Below are 16902 nucleotides of genomic sequence, written 5' to 3'. Positions count from 1 at the left end.
CACTACCCCGCCAGTATAGATCAACAGGTGCTCAAAGTGCAGAATAACATCTCTTGCACTTCAAGTTTGACATGAAGTGCCATTTTAATTGTGTTATATATTTATAATTAATTGTTAAATATTTTTTTATTAATTGTTAATTAATTGCTATTGCTCATACTTGAGGATAGGGACAAACATTTGGCATGAATACGACCTTAAAAAAGTGTGAATTACATAGAATTACATTCAAGGTGGAATCTGAGCCATATATTGAGACCAGAATATCATAAAAAATAAATGTTGTTTTTCTTCCAAAAACATAATTATATCAAATTACTATTTTAATTAATAAAATGATAATTTTATAATAATATAATTATTAATAAATATAAATACAATGTTTATAATAATTTTAATTTTATAATATTGAAAAAAAAATAATAATAATAATAATAATGCTGTTTAAAATAAAGAAATAAAATAATTAGTTTTTAACTTTTTGGCCTGTATTCCAATGTGCATGTTTAGAAAACAGAAAAATCTATTTCCTTTTATTATTATTTTTATTATTGTGATATTACAAATGAATGGTTATTTAAAAATAAAAAACAGAAAAAATAGTAATTATACATTATTTCCCAAAATTAAAATATAATAATGCAGTAAAACAAATAAAAATAATTAAATTATTATTATTTTTAAAAAGGCTATTATTTATTTATTTTTAAGGGGAAAAAGGTTTACCCTTTGGCATTCTGTAGTTCTGTGCATTAAACGGGAAAAATAGCCAACGTTTGCAATGATATATTTTAAATATTTAACCATATTCAATATTTGAACTAGTGGAAGCAGGGTGTTTTAAATGGTGACGGTGTCAAAAAGTCTTCTCTTGTACATCCAATAGCCATCAACCGACTGCCAATAAAACGTCTTTCTCGTCCACAACATCACGCCCTACTTACAGTACGGTTTTCCAATAAACCACGTACAAACATTGAACTCATTTCTGTTAAAGTGCTCTAAACATCTTAGAGGAAGGAATATTAGGACAGTCTGCTTCTCTGCAACAGCATGTGGAGGGGAAGCGGGCGAAATAAGCACTTAATGAAACAACAAGCTGGCAACAAGAAAGACGGCGAGAGGGAAGTAAGAAATCTGGGGAACCGCTGAAGTGCTCCGAACCCTGGGTCTCCCTCTCAGAATACATATCCTCCATCCATTTATGAATTCAGCTTTTCAATGGCATGAGCGCTCAAGGGCAACGTAAAAAACCTCTGGTCTTTTCAAGCTCCGCCAAGAATGACTTTGTCACGAATTATGAGCCTGTGGTGCATTTAAAACAGAAAAAAATATGAATCGGGGAACAGAGAAAGAGAAAAGCTAGGGAAATGAGAAAGAGTGAGCTAATGAAAGAGCGCAAGAGTGCATAATGAAGGAATTTAGTGTAGAAATAAAAGACAGAGAGCTCCCTAAGTTTTGGAACAGAACCACTATAAAACACTGTCAAATAAATAATGAAAATAAACAAACAAAAAATGAAATAAACTCTTAAAGTGAATCTTTCAATATTATTGGTGTTAAAATGAAAGCTTTAGTGCATATCAGTGTTATTTTAGTTTCATTGAGATACTACTATAATTTTTATTCATATTTTAAATTAGAATTTGTATATTTTAATAATTTTGTTGTGTTTTTGTCATTTTTATTAGTTGTTTTTTTAAATGTCGGTCACTTTAAGGTTCAATTCTCGCTATTAACAAACCATTAACTATGATTTTTGCCTCAGTAAACTACTAATTTGCTGCTTTTTAATAGTTAGTAAGGTAGTTATTAAGTTGAGGTATTGGGTAGGATTAGAGATGTAGAATATGCTCATGCAGAATATGTGCTTTATAGACACTAATTAACAGCCAATGTGTTAATAATAGGCATGCTAATAAGCAACTAGTTAATAGTGAAAATTGGTCCCTATATTAAAGTGTTACCAATATGTCTATATAGTTTTTTTTTTTACATTAATTTAAGCTAAATAAAATAAGAAATGCTGGCTTGGCAACTTAAGTTGGCCAAGTTTAAATAAGTTTATTTTTTAATTGTATTTCAGTTAACATTTATTTTATTTCAAGTAATGAAAACTTTTTTTTAGGTTTTAGTTTTAGTAAACTACACTAACCCTGGCACATATGTATGGAAGTCTGTTTCCGCCACTGAATAAAAAAAAAAAAAACATCTCTTTTTATCTCACAATTCTGACTTTTTTTCACAGAATTGCAAGATATAAACTCACAATTGCGAGTTATAAAGTCAGAATTGTGAGAAAAAAACTCGCAATTCTGAATTTTTTCTCGCAATTGCGAGTTTATATCTTGCAATTCTGACTTTATACCATGCAATTGTGAGTTATAAAGTCAGAATTGCGTGATATAAACTCGCAATTGCGAGTTAAAGTCCAATTTTGAGAGGGGGGGAAAAAAGACTGATATGTTCTCAGAATTGCGAGTTTATATCATGCAATTCTGACTTTATTTCTCAGAATTGCGAGTTTATATCTCACAATTATGACTTTTTAACTCGCAATTGTTTATATCACGCAATTCTGAGAAAAAATTTCTAAATTGTGAGATAAAAAGTCGCAATTACCTCTTTTATTTTTTATTCAGTGGCGGAAACGGGCTTCCATACATATGTAACAGCATATGTAATAAAAAAAAAAAAAAAAAGAACAAACGAAAAAAACTTGGCAAAAGACATCAAAACATTAGGGCTTAAGCCCCAAAAGCCCACCCCAACGTGGCCTATGGTGTAAAAGCGGTAGAAAGTAATAGAGTGATGCTGTAGACGCTGAGGTTTGGGGGCGCAGGTCTCAGGCAAGCACAGTTTATTTTCACCCTGACAGGCTAATTTTTGCTGTAGAGATGCAGGAAGACAACAATTTTGTTCCATTTCCATAAAAGAGTCCAGAGCCCTTCTGTTTCTCACCATTCAGCTCAAAGACTGTGACTTCAGCCAGACGGGACCACCTGTCATTTATCAGTCCCCCTCCAACAGCCCTGCCTGAGGTCACACCATTGAACTAATACACACACACACACACACACACACACACACACACACAAATTCACCTTCAAAACCAAATCCACCTCACTGCGTCTGGAAGCATAAAACAAATCTATCACAATTATGAAACTTGTCTGGGTATTAATAGAAAGACAGATAATTACATTCTTTGTGTAAACTGTCAAAGTGTGAGAGGTTGGATCCCAGTTCATCTGAACAACATATTAAGAGTAAAAATTGTTCACAAAAACATAAATATTGTTTTATATACATACACAATAGGGGTGGAACAGTACACAGATGTCACGGTTCGGGGGTCACGGTTCGATATACGATTTCGGTACAACAGGGGAAAAAAAATAAAAAATCTACTATGCTCTGTTTCTATATCATGCAATTCTGACTTTATTTCTCAGAATTGCGAGTTTATATCTCACAATTATGACTTTTTAACTCGCAATTGTTTATATCACGCAATTCTGAGAAAAAATTTCTAAATTGTGAGATAAAAAGTCGCAATTACCTCTTTTATTTTTTATTCAGTGGCGGAAACGGGCTTCCATACATATGTAACAGCATATGTAATAAAAAAAAAAAAAAAAGAACAAACGAAAAAAACTTGGCAAAAGACATCAAAACATTAGGGCTTAAGCCCCAAAAGCCCACCCCAACGTGGCCTATGGTGTAAAAGCGGTAGAAAGTAATAGAGTGATGCTGTAGACGCTGAGGTTTGGGGGCGCAGGTCTCAGGCAAGCACAGTTTATTTTCACCCTGACAGGCTAATTTTTGCTGTAGAGATGCAGGAAGACAACAATTTTGTTCCATTTCCATAAAAGAGTCCAGAGCCCTTCTGTTTCTCACCATTCAGCTCAAAGACTGTGACTTCAGCCAGACAGGACCGCCTGCCATTTATCAGTCCCCCTCCAACAGCCCTGCCTGAGGTCACACCATTACACACACACACACACACACACACACACACACACACACACACACACAAATAAATCCACCTCTCTGCGTCTGGAAGTATGAAAACAAATCTATCACAATTATGGAATTTGTCTGGCTATTAATTGTCAGACAGATAATTGTATTAAATTTGTTTTTTAAACTGTCATAAACTGTGAATGGTGTTTTTTTTTGGATCCCAGTTCACCTGAACAATACATTAAAGTAAACATTGTTCACAAAAACATAAATATTGTTTTATATACATATATAAATGTTCAAATGTTGGGGCTTCTCTTACGCTCACTAATGATTTGTTCTGTTTGTTTGATTAAAACGACAGTAAAAATAACATATTGTGAAATATTATTACAATTTAAAATAACTGTTTTATATTTAAATATATTTGAATATGTAATATATTCCTGTGATGCAAAGCTGAATTTTCAGCATCCTTACTCCAGTCTTCAATGTCACATGATCCTTCAGAAATCATTCTAATATGCCGATTTGCTGCATATTAGACATTTTTTTATTATTATCAAAGTTAAAAATAGTTGTGCTGCTTAATATTTTTGTGAAAACGTGTCTTTTTTTAACAATTATTTCATGAATAGAAATTTCAAAAGAACAGCTTTATAAATTATAAAGAGAGGGAGAGAGAAAGTGTATGTTATATAAATATATAATAAATAAGCAAATAAATAAGGTGGTCCTATTAAATAAAGAGTCTTTTGAGCCAACATGCGCTTCCTCTTCTATGATATTTTGCTTCAGGAACTTGTAACAACCAAACAAATATGAAACTAGTTCAATGTCTCTATATTATCTTAACATTTCCTTATTTGTATGGTAAAACTTAATATAGTCTTCTTGTAGGTCAAACAGCAGAGAATGGTGCAAGCTATGGCAGTATTTTGAATTTATTTTGAATGCAATATAAGTCACTTTGCATAAAAGCATCTGCCAAATGCATGAATCTAAATGCAGAAATGCAATGATTATATTATCCCAAATAGTCACGATTTTGTGCAATATTTCCAACAGGCCACAGAAAAAGAAATAATTTCCCTTTGACATACAGATATACTGTATCCACGACAACACAAAAGCGAGGTTACCCCATATTCTTTCACATGAATGACTGAACCATCTCTCCATTCATTACAGGAAACCATTCACAGTCTGTCTGAATCATTCACCTACACCAGACGGGGAGGGCATGAGTAGAATGAGAGAAGTGAGGATGAGTACTTCCTGTTCCAGAGCCGTGAAAGAGTGTGGCTGACACTGTCCACTCAGCACTGAAGAACAAGTCTATCCATTCATTCATCATCATCATCATCATCATCATCAGAGAATACACACACACACACACACACACACACACCGCACACAGCTTGTTTATAGAAAACATCTGGACACAATTACCCGCTCAGCAGAGAGGAGAGCAACAGTTTTCGTTGCCGCTGGAGTTCGGGGGAGGGAGAACAAACAGGACCGTTATTTACACACGGGAAAGAAAGAGAAACTCACCCCGATTCCTCCGCACGGCAGTCTCACGAACATGGGTGTCACTGAGCCTGATGACAGACAGAGAGAAAGATAAAGATCATCAACATCACTAAGCTAATCGACTTCTGCATGTGAATATCAAGATGTATGTGCATGAGTCATATCTATTACTGTACATGTCAGGCCAGAAATACACTTTAGTGTTTTTGCACCACTGTTCAGTGGAGAAGATGAATTTGGAACACTACGGTTATAGAACTAATTGTATAGTTGTGTAGTTTGATAAGGCAAAAAAGTGGCAAGATGATTTTAAGACAATATGTATTTATTATTGCATTGTCTTTGCTGACTGCACAATCATATATGCACAAACAACATAGTGCAACTTATATAATGTCATCCGATTCATAAACTGACGACTCTTCTGATCTGATTCTTTTAAGGGCAGAGGGAGTCAATCTGGGTATCATCAGCATAGCTGTGATAGGCGATTTGGTTCTTTCTCATTATTTGACTTAGTGGGAGCATATACAGGCTAAACAAGAGCGGTGCAAGAATTAAAGTGAATTAAAAACATATAGTGCAACCTGTGTCATTCGATTCAAAACCAATGACTCTTATGAAACGACTCTTTAGTAAATCAAAAACATAACCAGTGTCATTTGATTCACAAACTAATGAGTTGGTCCTTTTTAGTAAATACAAAACAAACAGTGTGATCCAATTCATGAAAAAAAATGACTCTTTATGAATATGAGCTGGGGGTTTTTTAGTGAATCAAAACTATAATGCAACCCGTGTCATTTGATTCATTAACTAATGACTCTTACAAGCCAGTTCTTTTTAGACTCTTATGTACTGGCTCTATTAAGTGAATTAAAACATTTAGTGCAACCCATGTCATTTGATTCACGGATCAATGATTCTTATGAGCCGGCTCTTTTAAGTGAATCAAAAGCATAGTGCAAATAGTGTCATTTGATTCACAAACTAATGGCTCTTATGAGCCAATTCTTTTTAGCAAATCAAAAACACAGTACAAACATAGTCATCTGATTCAACAACAAATAAGTCTTATGAGCTGATTCTTTTTAGTGAATCAAAAACAAATAGTGTAGACAGTGTCGTATGATTCACAAATCAATGACTCTTATGAGCCAGCTCTTTTTAGTGAATCAAAAAAATGCAACCAGTGTCATTTGATTCAACTAATTTACTCTTTAGAGCAGGCTCTTTTAAATTAATCAAAAACATATCAATGTAGTTTGATTGACAAACAGCTATTTTTAGAGAACCAAAAAGTGCAACCATTAAGGTCTGAGGTCTAAGACCACCAACCCCGAATACTCAACAAAATGACCACAATGACCATCCCCTACTATATTACTGCACAAACACACATGCAATAATCCAACGTTTCTCAATGAGGCAAAGCATCTATTGATTAAAATTGCCCTATTTCTCAAATCAATCGTGCTTATGAAGCAACACATTGTTGCAAGATCAAAAAAGTCTGTTGAATAAACCGACCCAATCAGATAGGAAAGGTGGAAACATGTTGTCTCCGTACCCGACGAGTGTGAAATATCCGTGCGTGTGCACGTGTGTGTGAGGTCGTTTAAGCATGTGTTTGATCGCTGCATGAGGGGGCCGGAGCTGAAGTCATGGAAAACTGCATGTGTGGTTGTTATTGGCAGAGAGGTGACGGCCTTGACGGACAGCTCAGGGGCAAACTCAGATCAAGGCCATGACTGATGAAAGCAGAGAGTGGGCTGACAGAGGGGAACGCCAGGGAGTTTGGGATGGGGAGGGAATGACAACGGGCCAAAACAAGAAATGAAACAAATTGCAGCATTTAGGAAACATGCTGTAAGGCGGATCTGGCTGCAGAAGCGTAAATAATGTGGATAATTGCAGAAGTCCAGGAGAAGCTTCACGGGCTAATAACTGAGAAGGCCATCGCAGTCTCCAACTGTCGCAGAGAGAGAAATACAACAATGCGCTCATTCACAAAACTCAGTCAGATTCAGCCCGTGGTGTAGTCAGGTGTGTGTGTGTGTGTGTGTGTTTGCTCTTACTGTCCAGTTTCTGTCTGAGAGGGTTGGTTCCGTAAAGCAGCACATGAGGCTCAGTGTGGACCGTCTGTAGCTCCTCCAGAGTGGCTTTCCTGCCTCGAATACACTGCAAAAAAAAAAAAAGTGAGTTAAAACCTAAGTAGGAAAAGATGCTATATTCGGTTTGACATGGATGAGGTGGAGGCTGTGAGTTTCTTATGTAGCAACAGACTGATATTAATCAGCTGAAATATTGTCTTAATTTTGAGATTTGATGCCAGTTTTTGTTAAAATATAGTGTAAAATTATTGTTAATTGAAATACAACATTTTTTGTGTATATTCTATGTTCTTAACCGTGAACTAATATTCAAAAGTTTGGCGTCAGTAAGAATTTAACATTTTTTTTTTGTAATTAGTCTTTTATGCTCACTAAGGCTGCATTTATTTGATCAAAAATACAAGAAAAACAGTAATATTGTGAAAAATGTTTACCATTTAAAAAAAAGCCTTTGTCTGTTTTAATATATTTTAAAATGTATATTTTTTTGATTTTCAGCATAATTACTCCAGTCTTCAGTGTCATATGACTCAGCAAAAAATCATTTCAGTATGCTGATTTCTTATTATTACCAATGTTGAAAACATATATATTTTTTATAATACTTTGATGAATAGAAAGTTAAAAATGCACAGCATTTATTTGAAACAAAAATCCTCTGTAACAATGTAGAAGTCTTGACTGTCACTTTCCATCAGTTTAATGCATCCTTACTGAATAAAACATTAACTTTGTTTAAAAAAAGAAGAAGCACTGACCCTAAACCTGTGAATGGTATTATATTTCCTAATTTAATTTAAAATGTTTCAAAATCCTAAACCTTTCTTCAGGACAGTTTAATGCATCCTGGCTGAATAAGCATTTCTTTACAGTTCACTTGTTCACAATCTCAAAATTGTATTAAATAAAATCCCATTTAAACAAGTTGCAAATGCAAATGATTTTACATTATATAAGACAAATCTGTCTAAATATTTTAAAAAACAAAATTATATTTTTTATAATACTTTGATGAATAGAAAGTTAAAAATGCACAGCATTTATTTGAAACAAAAATCCTCTGTAACAATGTAGAAGTCTTGACTGTCACTTTCCATCAGTTTAATGCATCCTTACTGAATAAAACATTAACTTTGTTTAAAAAAAGAAGAAGCACTGACCCTAAACCTGTGAATGGTATTATATTTCCTAATTTAATTTAAAATGTTTCAAAATCCTAAACCTTTCTTCAGGACAGTTTAATGCATCCTGGCTGAATAAGCATTTCTTTACAGTTCACTTGTTCACAATCTCAAAATTGTATTAAATAAATTCCCATTTAAACAAGTTGCAAATGCAAATGATTTTACATTATATAAGACAAATCTGTCTAAAAACATGGATTTTTAAAAAACAAAATCATGTAAGTAAAGCACACATTCTAGATTTTTATACAATTATGTACAAAAATAGTCTTTCTGAACAACCTGATTAATATGTAAAAAAAAAAGTGTCCTTAAAAAACCTGTCCTGCAGAGTTGAGCTCTAACACTAATTAAAAACATCTGAACCAGCTAATCAAGGTCCTCCGACTCTCTAGAAACTTCCAGACAAGTGTGTTGGAGTTCTCCAGGAGCATAACTGGACACCCCCGGTCTAGGTCATGTCTTTTTTACAGCGCCTGTTATTATTAGTTTATTGACTGGAATGTTTTGGCAAGACATATTTCATTGATTGCAAAATCGACAGCCATATTGAACCGCCATCCTGCTCCCTCTGAAGTCTTTAGTTGTCTAAGCAGAGCTGAAACAGACCCGCTGTCCACCTCCCACTCCAAACTGGGCCCCACATGCCTGTAGAACAATGCTGTTGGCCCTCGGAGGTGCCGGAGCTGCTGGATTTGCAATAATGTAATTTTCCCTTTTTTAATAGCTCTGGCCTCTGAGACACAAACCATCCGAGAGGGAGGCGGACCTGCCCACCTGTGGAAGCGCTCTGGGCCGCTCCGAGGTGACACCTGCAACAGGACGTACTACCTCTCAGATTTAACAGCAGGGGCAGTTAAAGAGGGGCCCTCGGGGGCCCGGTGCTGGCTGGCGGCAGCTTAAAACAACCCCACACTCTTTAAGGGCCCCCCTGCTGTAGATTAGGGGGTATTAGAGTCATGACTGCCTTTAATTGAGGCCCAATTCACTGTTTCCATCTCCCAGAACAATAAACATCCCCACCAAGGAGCGAATGTAGGCGAGAGAGCGGGCGCGCGGCCATGCCATTGTCGTGCTTGTTTACTTGTTTGTTTGGAGGAAAACAGAGACTGCCGCTATGCGACTAACTCTAACAGGCCTGACGCAATGGAGCCAGCGTGGCAGGAGAGATTAGATCCAGCGAGAGCCATTAGGCACCAGCGATCAGAGCTCCAGATGATGAGAGAGCTCAGGAATTGCCCTCAGCAGGTGGAGGCAGAGATAAGCAGGCACAGACTGCTTTTCTGCGCTGATTTTGGGGGAAAACGGATTTAAGCATCGTGCAAAATGTGGTAAATGGGGTAAAATAATGTTAATTATAGCTTAAAGCGTGCATATATATTTATATGTATATATATATATATATGTGTGTGTGCACAAACAAACAGATATGAATTGTGTGGTGCTTTGTGAGGAGTTGCATGCAGGTTCTAGAGTCTGTAAACGGAAATCTGTGATTTGTGTAGTTTAAACTTGTAAATAAACTAAGCTGCAGGATTTTGAAACATTTAGTATTAAATTAAGAAGAAATAATGTTTAAAATTTGTTTGTTTCTGAAAGCAATTAATACTTTTATTCAGCAATGATGCTTTAAATTAATCAAAAGGGACACTAAAGACATTCATAATGTTTAAAAAAAAAAAAGAATTTTATAAATGCTGTTCTTTTAAAGCTTCCGTTCATCAAAGATATCCAAGATATCTTGAGGGAAAAAAAATCCATCATGGTTTCGACAAAATGATTAAGCAGCACAAGTGTTTCCAACTTTGATAATAATAATAAATGTTTCTTGAGCAGTAAATCAGCATATTAGAATGATTTCTGAAGGATCATGTGACACTGAGACTGGAGTAATGATGCTGAAAATTCAGCTTTGCGTCACAGGAATAAATTACATTTTAAAATATATTCAAATAGAAAACAGCTATTTTAAATTGTAATGATACTTCACATTTTTGATCAAATAAATGCTGTAAGTGAATATAAGACAGACTCCAAAACATCTAAAAAATCTTACTAAATTAAAAGTATTTTAGGTTATTATAATTCTTAAAATTGGTCATGTTACTCTTCAGTGCAAAAGTCAGAAGCTGCTGCTTCCATTGAAGCACAAGATGCTCTTAGGATCATTTTCAGATGATGCTGCAGAACATCAGCATCAGGTTTTGAACAAACCTGTGGTGTTCATGTAGCTTCATTGCTACCTTCATTAGAGGAAAAGTGGGACGAACCAAATACTAAGACATTATGATTTTTTTTTCCTTTCTCCAATTTGTAATGAAAAACTCCTCGAACACACTCAAAACAATCTCACACCCCCTTTTCCTTTGAGTAAAACTGGTTTATTCATAAACTTTCATCAACAGGAGTGTGTGGCTGTGTTTGTGATGGCTGAACAGCGCCCTCTACAGATCGTAAAAATATCCTTCAACCTGCCACAGTAACCAGCAGGCTGAAGCTAAATACCACTTAAATATGTTTGGTGCTGAAAGATTACACCATGTTACCGCTAAAAGTGCTGATATGTCATAAACGGAGAGAGACGTGGGTGAACGGGCTACCTCACACTGGCCGCGCAGTCCCGTCTCCTGCAGTCGTGACCAGATGCTCTGGATGCGCCCGGCGTGTTCGGGGTGGTTGTTACTGTTTCCACACATGCACTGGTGTTTCTGCATCAGGGTGTCGTACACCAGACCTGTAAAGACACAAATACTTATTTAAAGAGGGCTGCAAACTAATATAAATACACTTTTTTTTTTTTTTAAGGTAATGTCCCGAGGCTTAGCTGTTCAGTTGGTAAATTATTTGGAGCATCTAATCCAGTGACTGACCGGTGGTAAAGCGCGGTTTGGCTGGAGGTTCCTGCACCACAATGGGAAAGGTCGCAGAGGCCGGGGATGATTGTGCTCTGGACAGGGGCCGGTGGCCTGGGAAGGTCATAGACAGACCGGCCGCTTCCATGGATGCCTGAAAGTTCCTCAGCTGATGGATCCTCTGTTGCTCCAACAGGAGAGCTTGCTGCTCAGAGACAAGAACAGAAGTTTAGCTTGAAATAAATGAACTTTGCTATGAAGTCAATATGTGAAAATTAACGTACATATCCTTATACGGACGTTTCATACTTTATAGAGAAGAAGTGTTTTTAGGCACCCTATAGTTACAAAAATAACCAGCAGGTGGCACTCAATACATTGCAAACCACTAACAAAAGTGTTATATGTAGAAAATGCTTTACATTTTGAAAATCTTCACTTATTATGCTTATAAAGGCAAGAGTGTTCTGAGCTCCACTTCATATCCCACAATGCTTTGTTGTTTAGCTCTTCAAGACAGTAAAACGTGAAAATATCTAAGGCAGTATATGAAGATCTGAAGGCACCAAAGTACATATGGTTGAGGTGGTTACTTGAAAGAATAAAAACTGAACCTGGCTTGAAAAATACAAATTAATTCATAAATATGCTTTTTTTTTTAATGACACTAAAAGTTTGGGGTGAGTAAGATTTAATGTTTTTGAAAGAAGCTTCTTATAAGGCTGAATTTATTATTACAGTAAAAAGAGTAATATTTTGAAATATTATTACACTTTAAAATAAGTGTTTCCTATTTGAATATATTTTAAAATGTCATTTATTTCTATGATGCAAAGCTGAATGTTTAGCAGCATCATTACTCCAGTCTTCAGTGTCACATGATCCTTCAGAAATCATTCTAACAGTGGTGCGCCGTCAGGGCCAGCAAAGCCTTCTCTGCTGGCCTAAACACTATCAGAATCAGTCTTAGTTTTAATATATTTTTCAATGAATGTGTATTCAGTTATTTCTAATAGTCTGTTCATTTCAGCTTTTCTCTTGGTTGCGCTTCTTCCAGTAGTGTATATTCATATTAGAGCTTTTATCCAATCATATTTCAGCAATCGTGTTGCCAGGGTCAAAGAAATCTGCCTAAGGCGTTCAGAATCAACAGTGCAGGAGTCTGTTAGCTTAAATAAATGGCAATGAAACCGGTGCTTTAACCAATCAGATTTCGAGTTGGCAGCACCAGGGCCATCTAGCAGGCGTATGCTAACGTCAGCATTTTATCGTCCTTTGATTGGATGGTCAGAGCGTACTAGTCAGAGCTGACAAACAGCATCACTGTAAATCATTTTTGTTTTCACAGTATTATTCCTGTTTCTCAGGTTTAGATTTTCTGGAAAAAATATTTGCCTACTGTAACGTTAAATCTAAAAACGTGACCGCGAAAAACAACCACACACCTCCTCGGCAACGGTCTGTAAGAACATCGGGTGGACTGTATTTGTGTCATTTTTTTAGGTTAATGCTTCAGCTAGAGATGATGTGCGTTGCGCAGATGTGGAAACTTATAGAATTGTGTTAATTAGGTTTCTTGCTTTAGTAATAGCATTCATTCTCACTACATGAGATACCTCTCTGTGATGCAATGCCCTGTTATACTGCATTTCTGTGCAATATTTATGGTTTCTATAGCCGTGGCATCATTATGATGAGATGGATTAATTCTGCCATTGAAGGCCTAGGTGTGAAATGCACAGCCCGCTACTGCATTCGAATATGCTGATTTGCTGCTCGAGAATTTTTTTTTTTTTATTATTAACAATGTTGAAAATAGCTGTGCTGCTTAGTATTTTTGCGAAAACTGTGCTGTTTTTTCAGGATTCATTGATTCATTTCATTTATTTAAAAAAGTCACATTTGACCAGTTCAATTTGCATCCTTGCTGAATAAACATATTGACTTAATAAAACTGAACTTTTGAACAGTAGCGTATATTTCAATTTCTACTAAGAAACAAGCACTGTAGCCTTTAAATATTTACTTGGTTATGTCTAAAGCTGACTTGATTTATTCTCGATCATTAGAAGTGATGCTACGGTGCCTTGGAAGCTGGTCTGAAACCTTTGGAGGTTTCTTCAAACATAAACACTGCCTGTTAATTGTCAGCTACCTTCAGTTTTGGACACAGCGTTAGTTAGCTGATGAATATTTCAGTTTGATTGCAGGAATATGCAGAGGAACATGCACCCCCTGCTGCCCATTAAGAAGAAAAAGAGCTGGACCTGAATGATCTCGTCCAGCACAGTACCCACCTCCTGTTCATTTTTAAAAAGCAGCGATTAAGCGTTGAGGATCTGTGGTTGCATGAAACACTTCTGAATGGTGAAAAAATACACAGATTTTTCAGGGATTGCATAAATAAACTCATTCTGAGCATCTCATGTAAATAAAAGGCCATTTTTAATTATATGTCTGAAAATTCAGCTCTGTCTTCACAGGAATAAATTACATTTGAAAATATATTCGAATAGAAAACAATTATGTTAAATTGCAATTACATTTCACAATATTACTTGTTTTCTAATGTATTTTTAATCAAACAAATCCAGACTTCTTTCAAAAACAATACAAAATCTTACCGAACCTAAACTTCTAAAAGGTGGTGTATTTTTTTGAAGTGTAAATTAATATAAAAATGTTATTATGTAAATTTATTATGATTTAAATATGAGAATAAAATAGAAAAGTACAAGATCTGCTGTTTTGGAAATATTTATTTGTGCAATACTGCTGATTCAGTTAAATGAGTTCCAATGACACAAGCATGTTAGCTAGCACAGTTGGTCTATTTGTATTTGACATAAACCACTATTATTGTTTTATGGCAGCTTTAAGTAAAATGAATGCATGTCTCCAGCTGAGTAAGTGCCAGAAATACGCAGTATCTTGTTGGGACAGATCGTTCTTAAGAGTTAATAACCCTTTTTCACCAACAGGGTGTCTGACTCTTTATAGGAGCCTGTTGCTGCCCCCTTCTGGTGCTCAGTGTGTTTGTGACTTCATCCTGTGCCATTCACAGAAACAGCAACAGATGCGCTTTCATACAGTATATTCCTGCAGCTGTCTGTCTGCTCTAACACCCTCACCTGTCTGAAGAGCAGCTCTTCCTCGGCTTGCATCTCTCTCTGCTGGAACTCTTCATCCTGCTCATCCGGAGGTTCCTGTTTGATGGTGACCCCGTGAGGAAGAGCCTCCGTGGAGTCGCCCAGCCCCTGGTGCTCCCGCAGCTCCTCCTCCGTCTCCTCCGGGTGGCTCTCATGCTGTCGGCCCGGCTCGTTCGGCTTAGCAATCATCTGAGAGAAACACATGTCAAAATCCCCGTCAATTCAACTGATGAATCAGACTTCTACTGATTCAAAATGAATAACTTCTTTAGAAAATATGATTGGGATCTTTATTCAATAGTCCTGGAACAAACACCTTAAAAAAGGAAAAACTTGTTACAATTATTAAGTGTACTAAACAATAAGATTCTTTCTTTCTTTTTGTTGAAAGAAATGAATACTTTTATTCAGCAAGAACATGTTAAATTGATCAAAAGTGACAGTAAAGACAGTTATAATGTTACAAAAGATCTATTTCTATTAAATATCAAATAAACGCTGTTCTTTTATACTTTCTATTCCTCAAAGAATCTGTGGGGCTGGAGTAATGGTTTCTGAAAATTCAGCTTTGCCACGACAGGAATAAATTTCATTTTAAAATATATTAAAATAGAAACCAGTTATTTTAATTTGTAATGACCTTTCACAATATTACTGGTTTTACTGCATTTGTGATCAAATAAATTCAGCCTTGGTGAGCAGAAGAAACTTTAAACCATTACAAAATCATAACAACTGAAACGTCTGAATAAGTACAAAATAAAATCAATAATAAAAAAACATATATATATATATATATATAATTTATTATAGAAATTGTTAACAATTGTTTAACGATCTGATGATATATCTATCAGATTGTTAAACAATTGTTAGCTAGTGTTTGTAGTGTAGCTAACTATTTAAAAAGTATAAACCAACCCTTAAAAACCAATTTACTTTATTAATACACATTTTTAAAACAATAAATACCTTGGTTCGCTCAGAATTACATCACTTAATGTAAGTTGTGATTGTGAATGTTGACTAACAAAACAGGACTTCATGAGAAAAGGACTTAAGACCTCTGCAACACACACACAGCTTGTGTAAAAAAATACAGAGTCAAAGCTACAGTTGCATTAAATAATACTCTTGGAACAACAGGAACAAAAGAAACCGTCCTCTTGGCTCAAGTTCATGCTGTGACAGCTGTGTCTAATCCTATCACTGTGGCAATGGCAGCTCTAGCCCTGCCCTCACACACACACACACACACACACTTGAGTCTGGTAAAAACACAGCCCCATGGCAATGTCCCGAGGGAACATAATTGACGTCAGAGCATTCAGCAATTGCCTCATCCCTGTGCTTCATTCTAAACAAGCTTTTCTTTTTTTATATTCTCCTCTTTGTTTTTCCCCCATCCTCACTTGCAGCTCCATCTCTCCCTTCAGCATAGTGAACATGTCGGATGTTCATGCCAGGTAAATTACACATTACATTTCTTTGTAAAATAAATCAGTCAAAGCCAAAATGACAGGAATAATCCCAAACTTGATACCAGATACCATTTGACAGCTGAAAAACTTCCCAAAAACGTCAATCACCCTGGTGTTTTTGTCACAAAAGTTCAATAATTAGGCCTAAAACATCTTCGGTTGTTCACAAAGTTAGACTTTCTGTCAGCGTCAGTAGCGCTGCACACAAACTTGACAGGTGTGGCTTGGGTCATGAATATTAATTAGGTTATTTGAATTCTGTCATCATTTACCCACCCACATATCAGTCCATTGGTAAGCAAAGGCTGTCAAGCTCCAAAAGTGACAGACAAAAAGGAAAAATAAAGCCATAAAAACAGTCTTGAGTACTATTTTTTGGGATTCCGAAATCAAATTTTAGGAAAACACAGAAATTAAGACATTTTTCACCAACAACCTTCACTGCTGCAGCACATAAATCTCATTTACATTTGTGTATATTTACATGTGGCGAATCTAAAGAAGTCATGCAAGATTTGTAGTCAATTATGCCAAATATTTCTGGTTCTCATGTTTGAATATATCAGGGCTCTACGCTTACTTTTCTTTATAGGAGCACTTGTGCTCCTAACTTAAAAAAT

The 16902-nt window shown here is 35.8% G+C and overlaps 1 protein-coding gene across 6 annotated transcripts in view; it reads right to left on the bottom strand.

Moving 5' to 3' along the window:
* hdac4 (histone deacetylase 4) overlaps nucleotides 1–16902 on the bottom strand; it is a 260575-nt gene that overhangs the window by 57075 nt on the left and 186598 nt on the right. For all 6 annotated transcript variants that reach the window (XM_016491248.1, XM_016491241.1, XM_016491256.1 and 3 more), the window contains 5 exons: nucleotides 14784–14990; nucleotides 11671–11857; nucleotides 11401–11534; nucleotides 7581–7683; nucleotides 5524–5570 (listed from right to left, as the gene is read on the bottom strand). In XM_016491248.1, the coding sequence (XP_016346734.1) occupies nucleotides 5524–5570; nucleotides 7581–7683; nucleotides 11401–11534; nucleotides 11671–11857; nucleotides 14784–14990 (678 nt within the window). The remainder of the gene's footprint in view (nucleotides 1–5523; nucleotides 5571–7580; nucleotides 7684–11400; nucleotides 11535–11670; nucleotides 11858–14783; nucleotides 14991–16902) is intronic.

The sequence above is a fragment of the Sinocyclocheilus anshuiensis genome, unplaced genomic scaffold (genome assembly GCF_001515605.1).
Source record: "Sinocyclocheilus anshuiensis isolate Anshui unplaced genomic scaffold, SAMN03320099.WGS_v1.1 scaffold1002, whole genome shotgun sequence".
NCBI classification, from domain to species: Eukaryota; Metazoa; Chordata; class Actinopteri; order Cypriniformes; family Cyprinidae; genus Sinocyclocheilus; species Sinocyclocheilus anshuiensis.
Note: the sequence above shows the minus strand (reverse complement) of the source record. Positions and strands in the feature narration are given on the sequence as shown.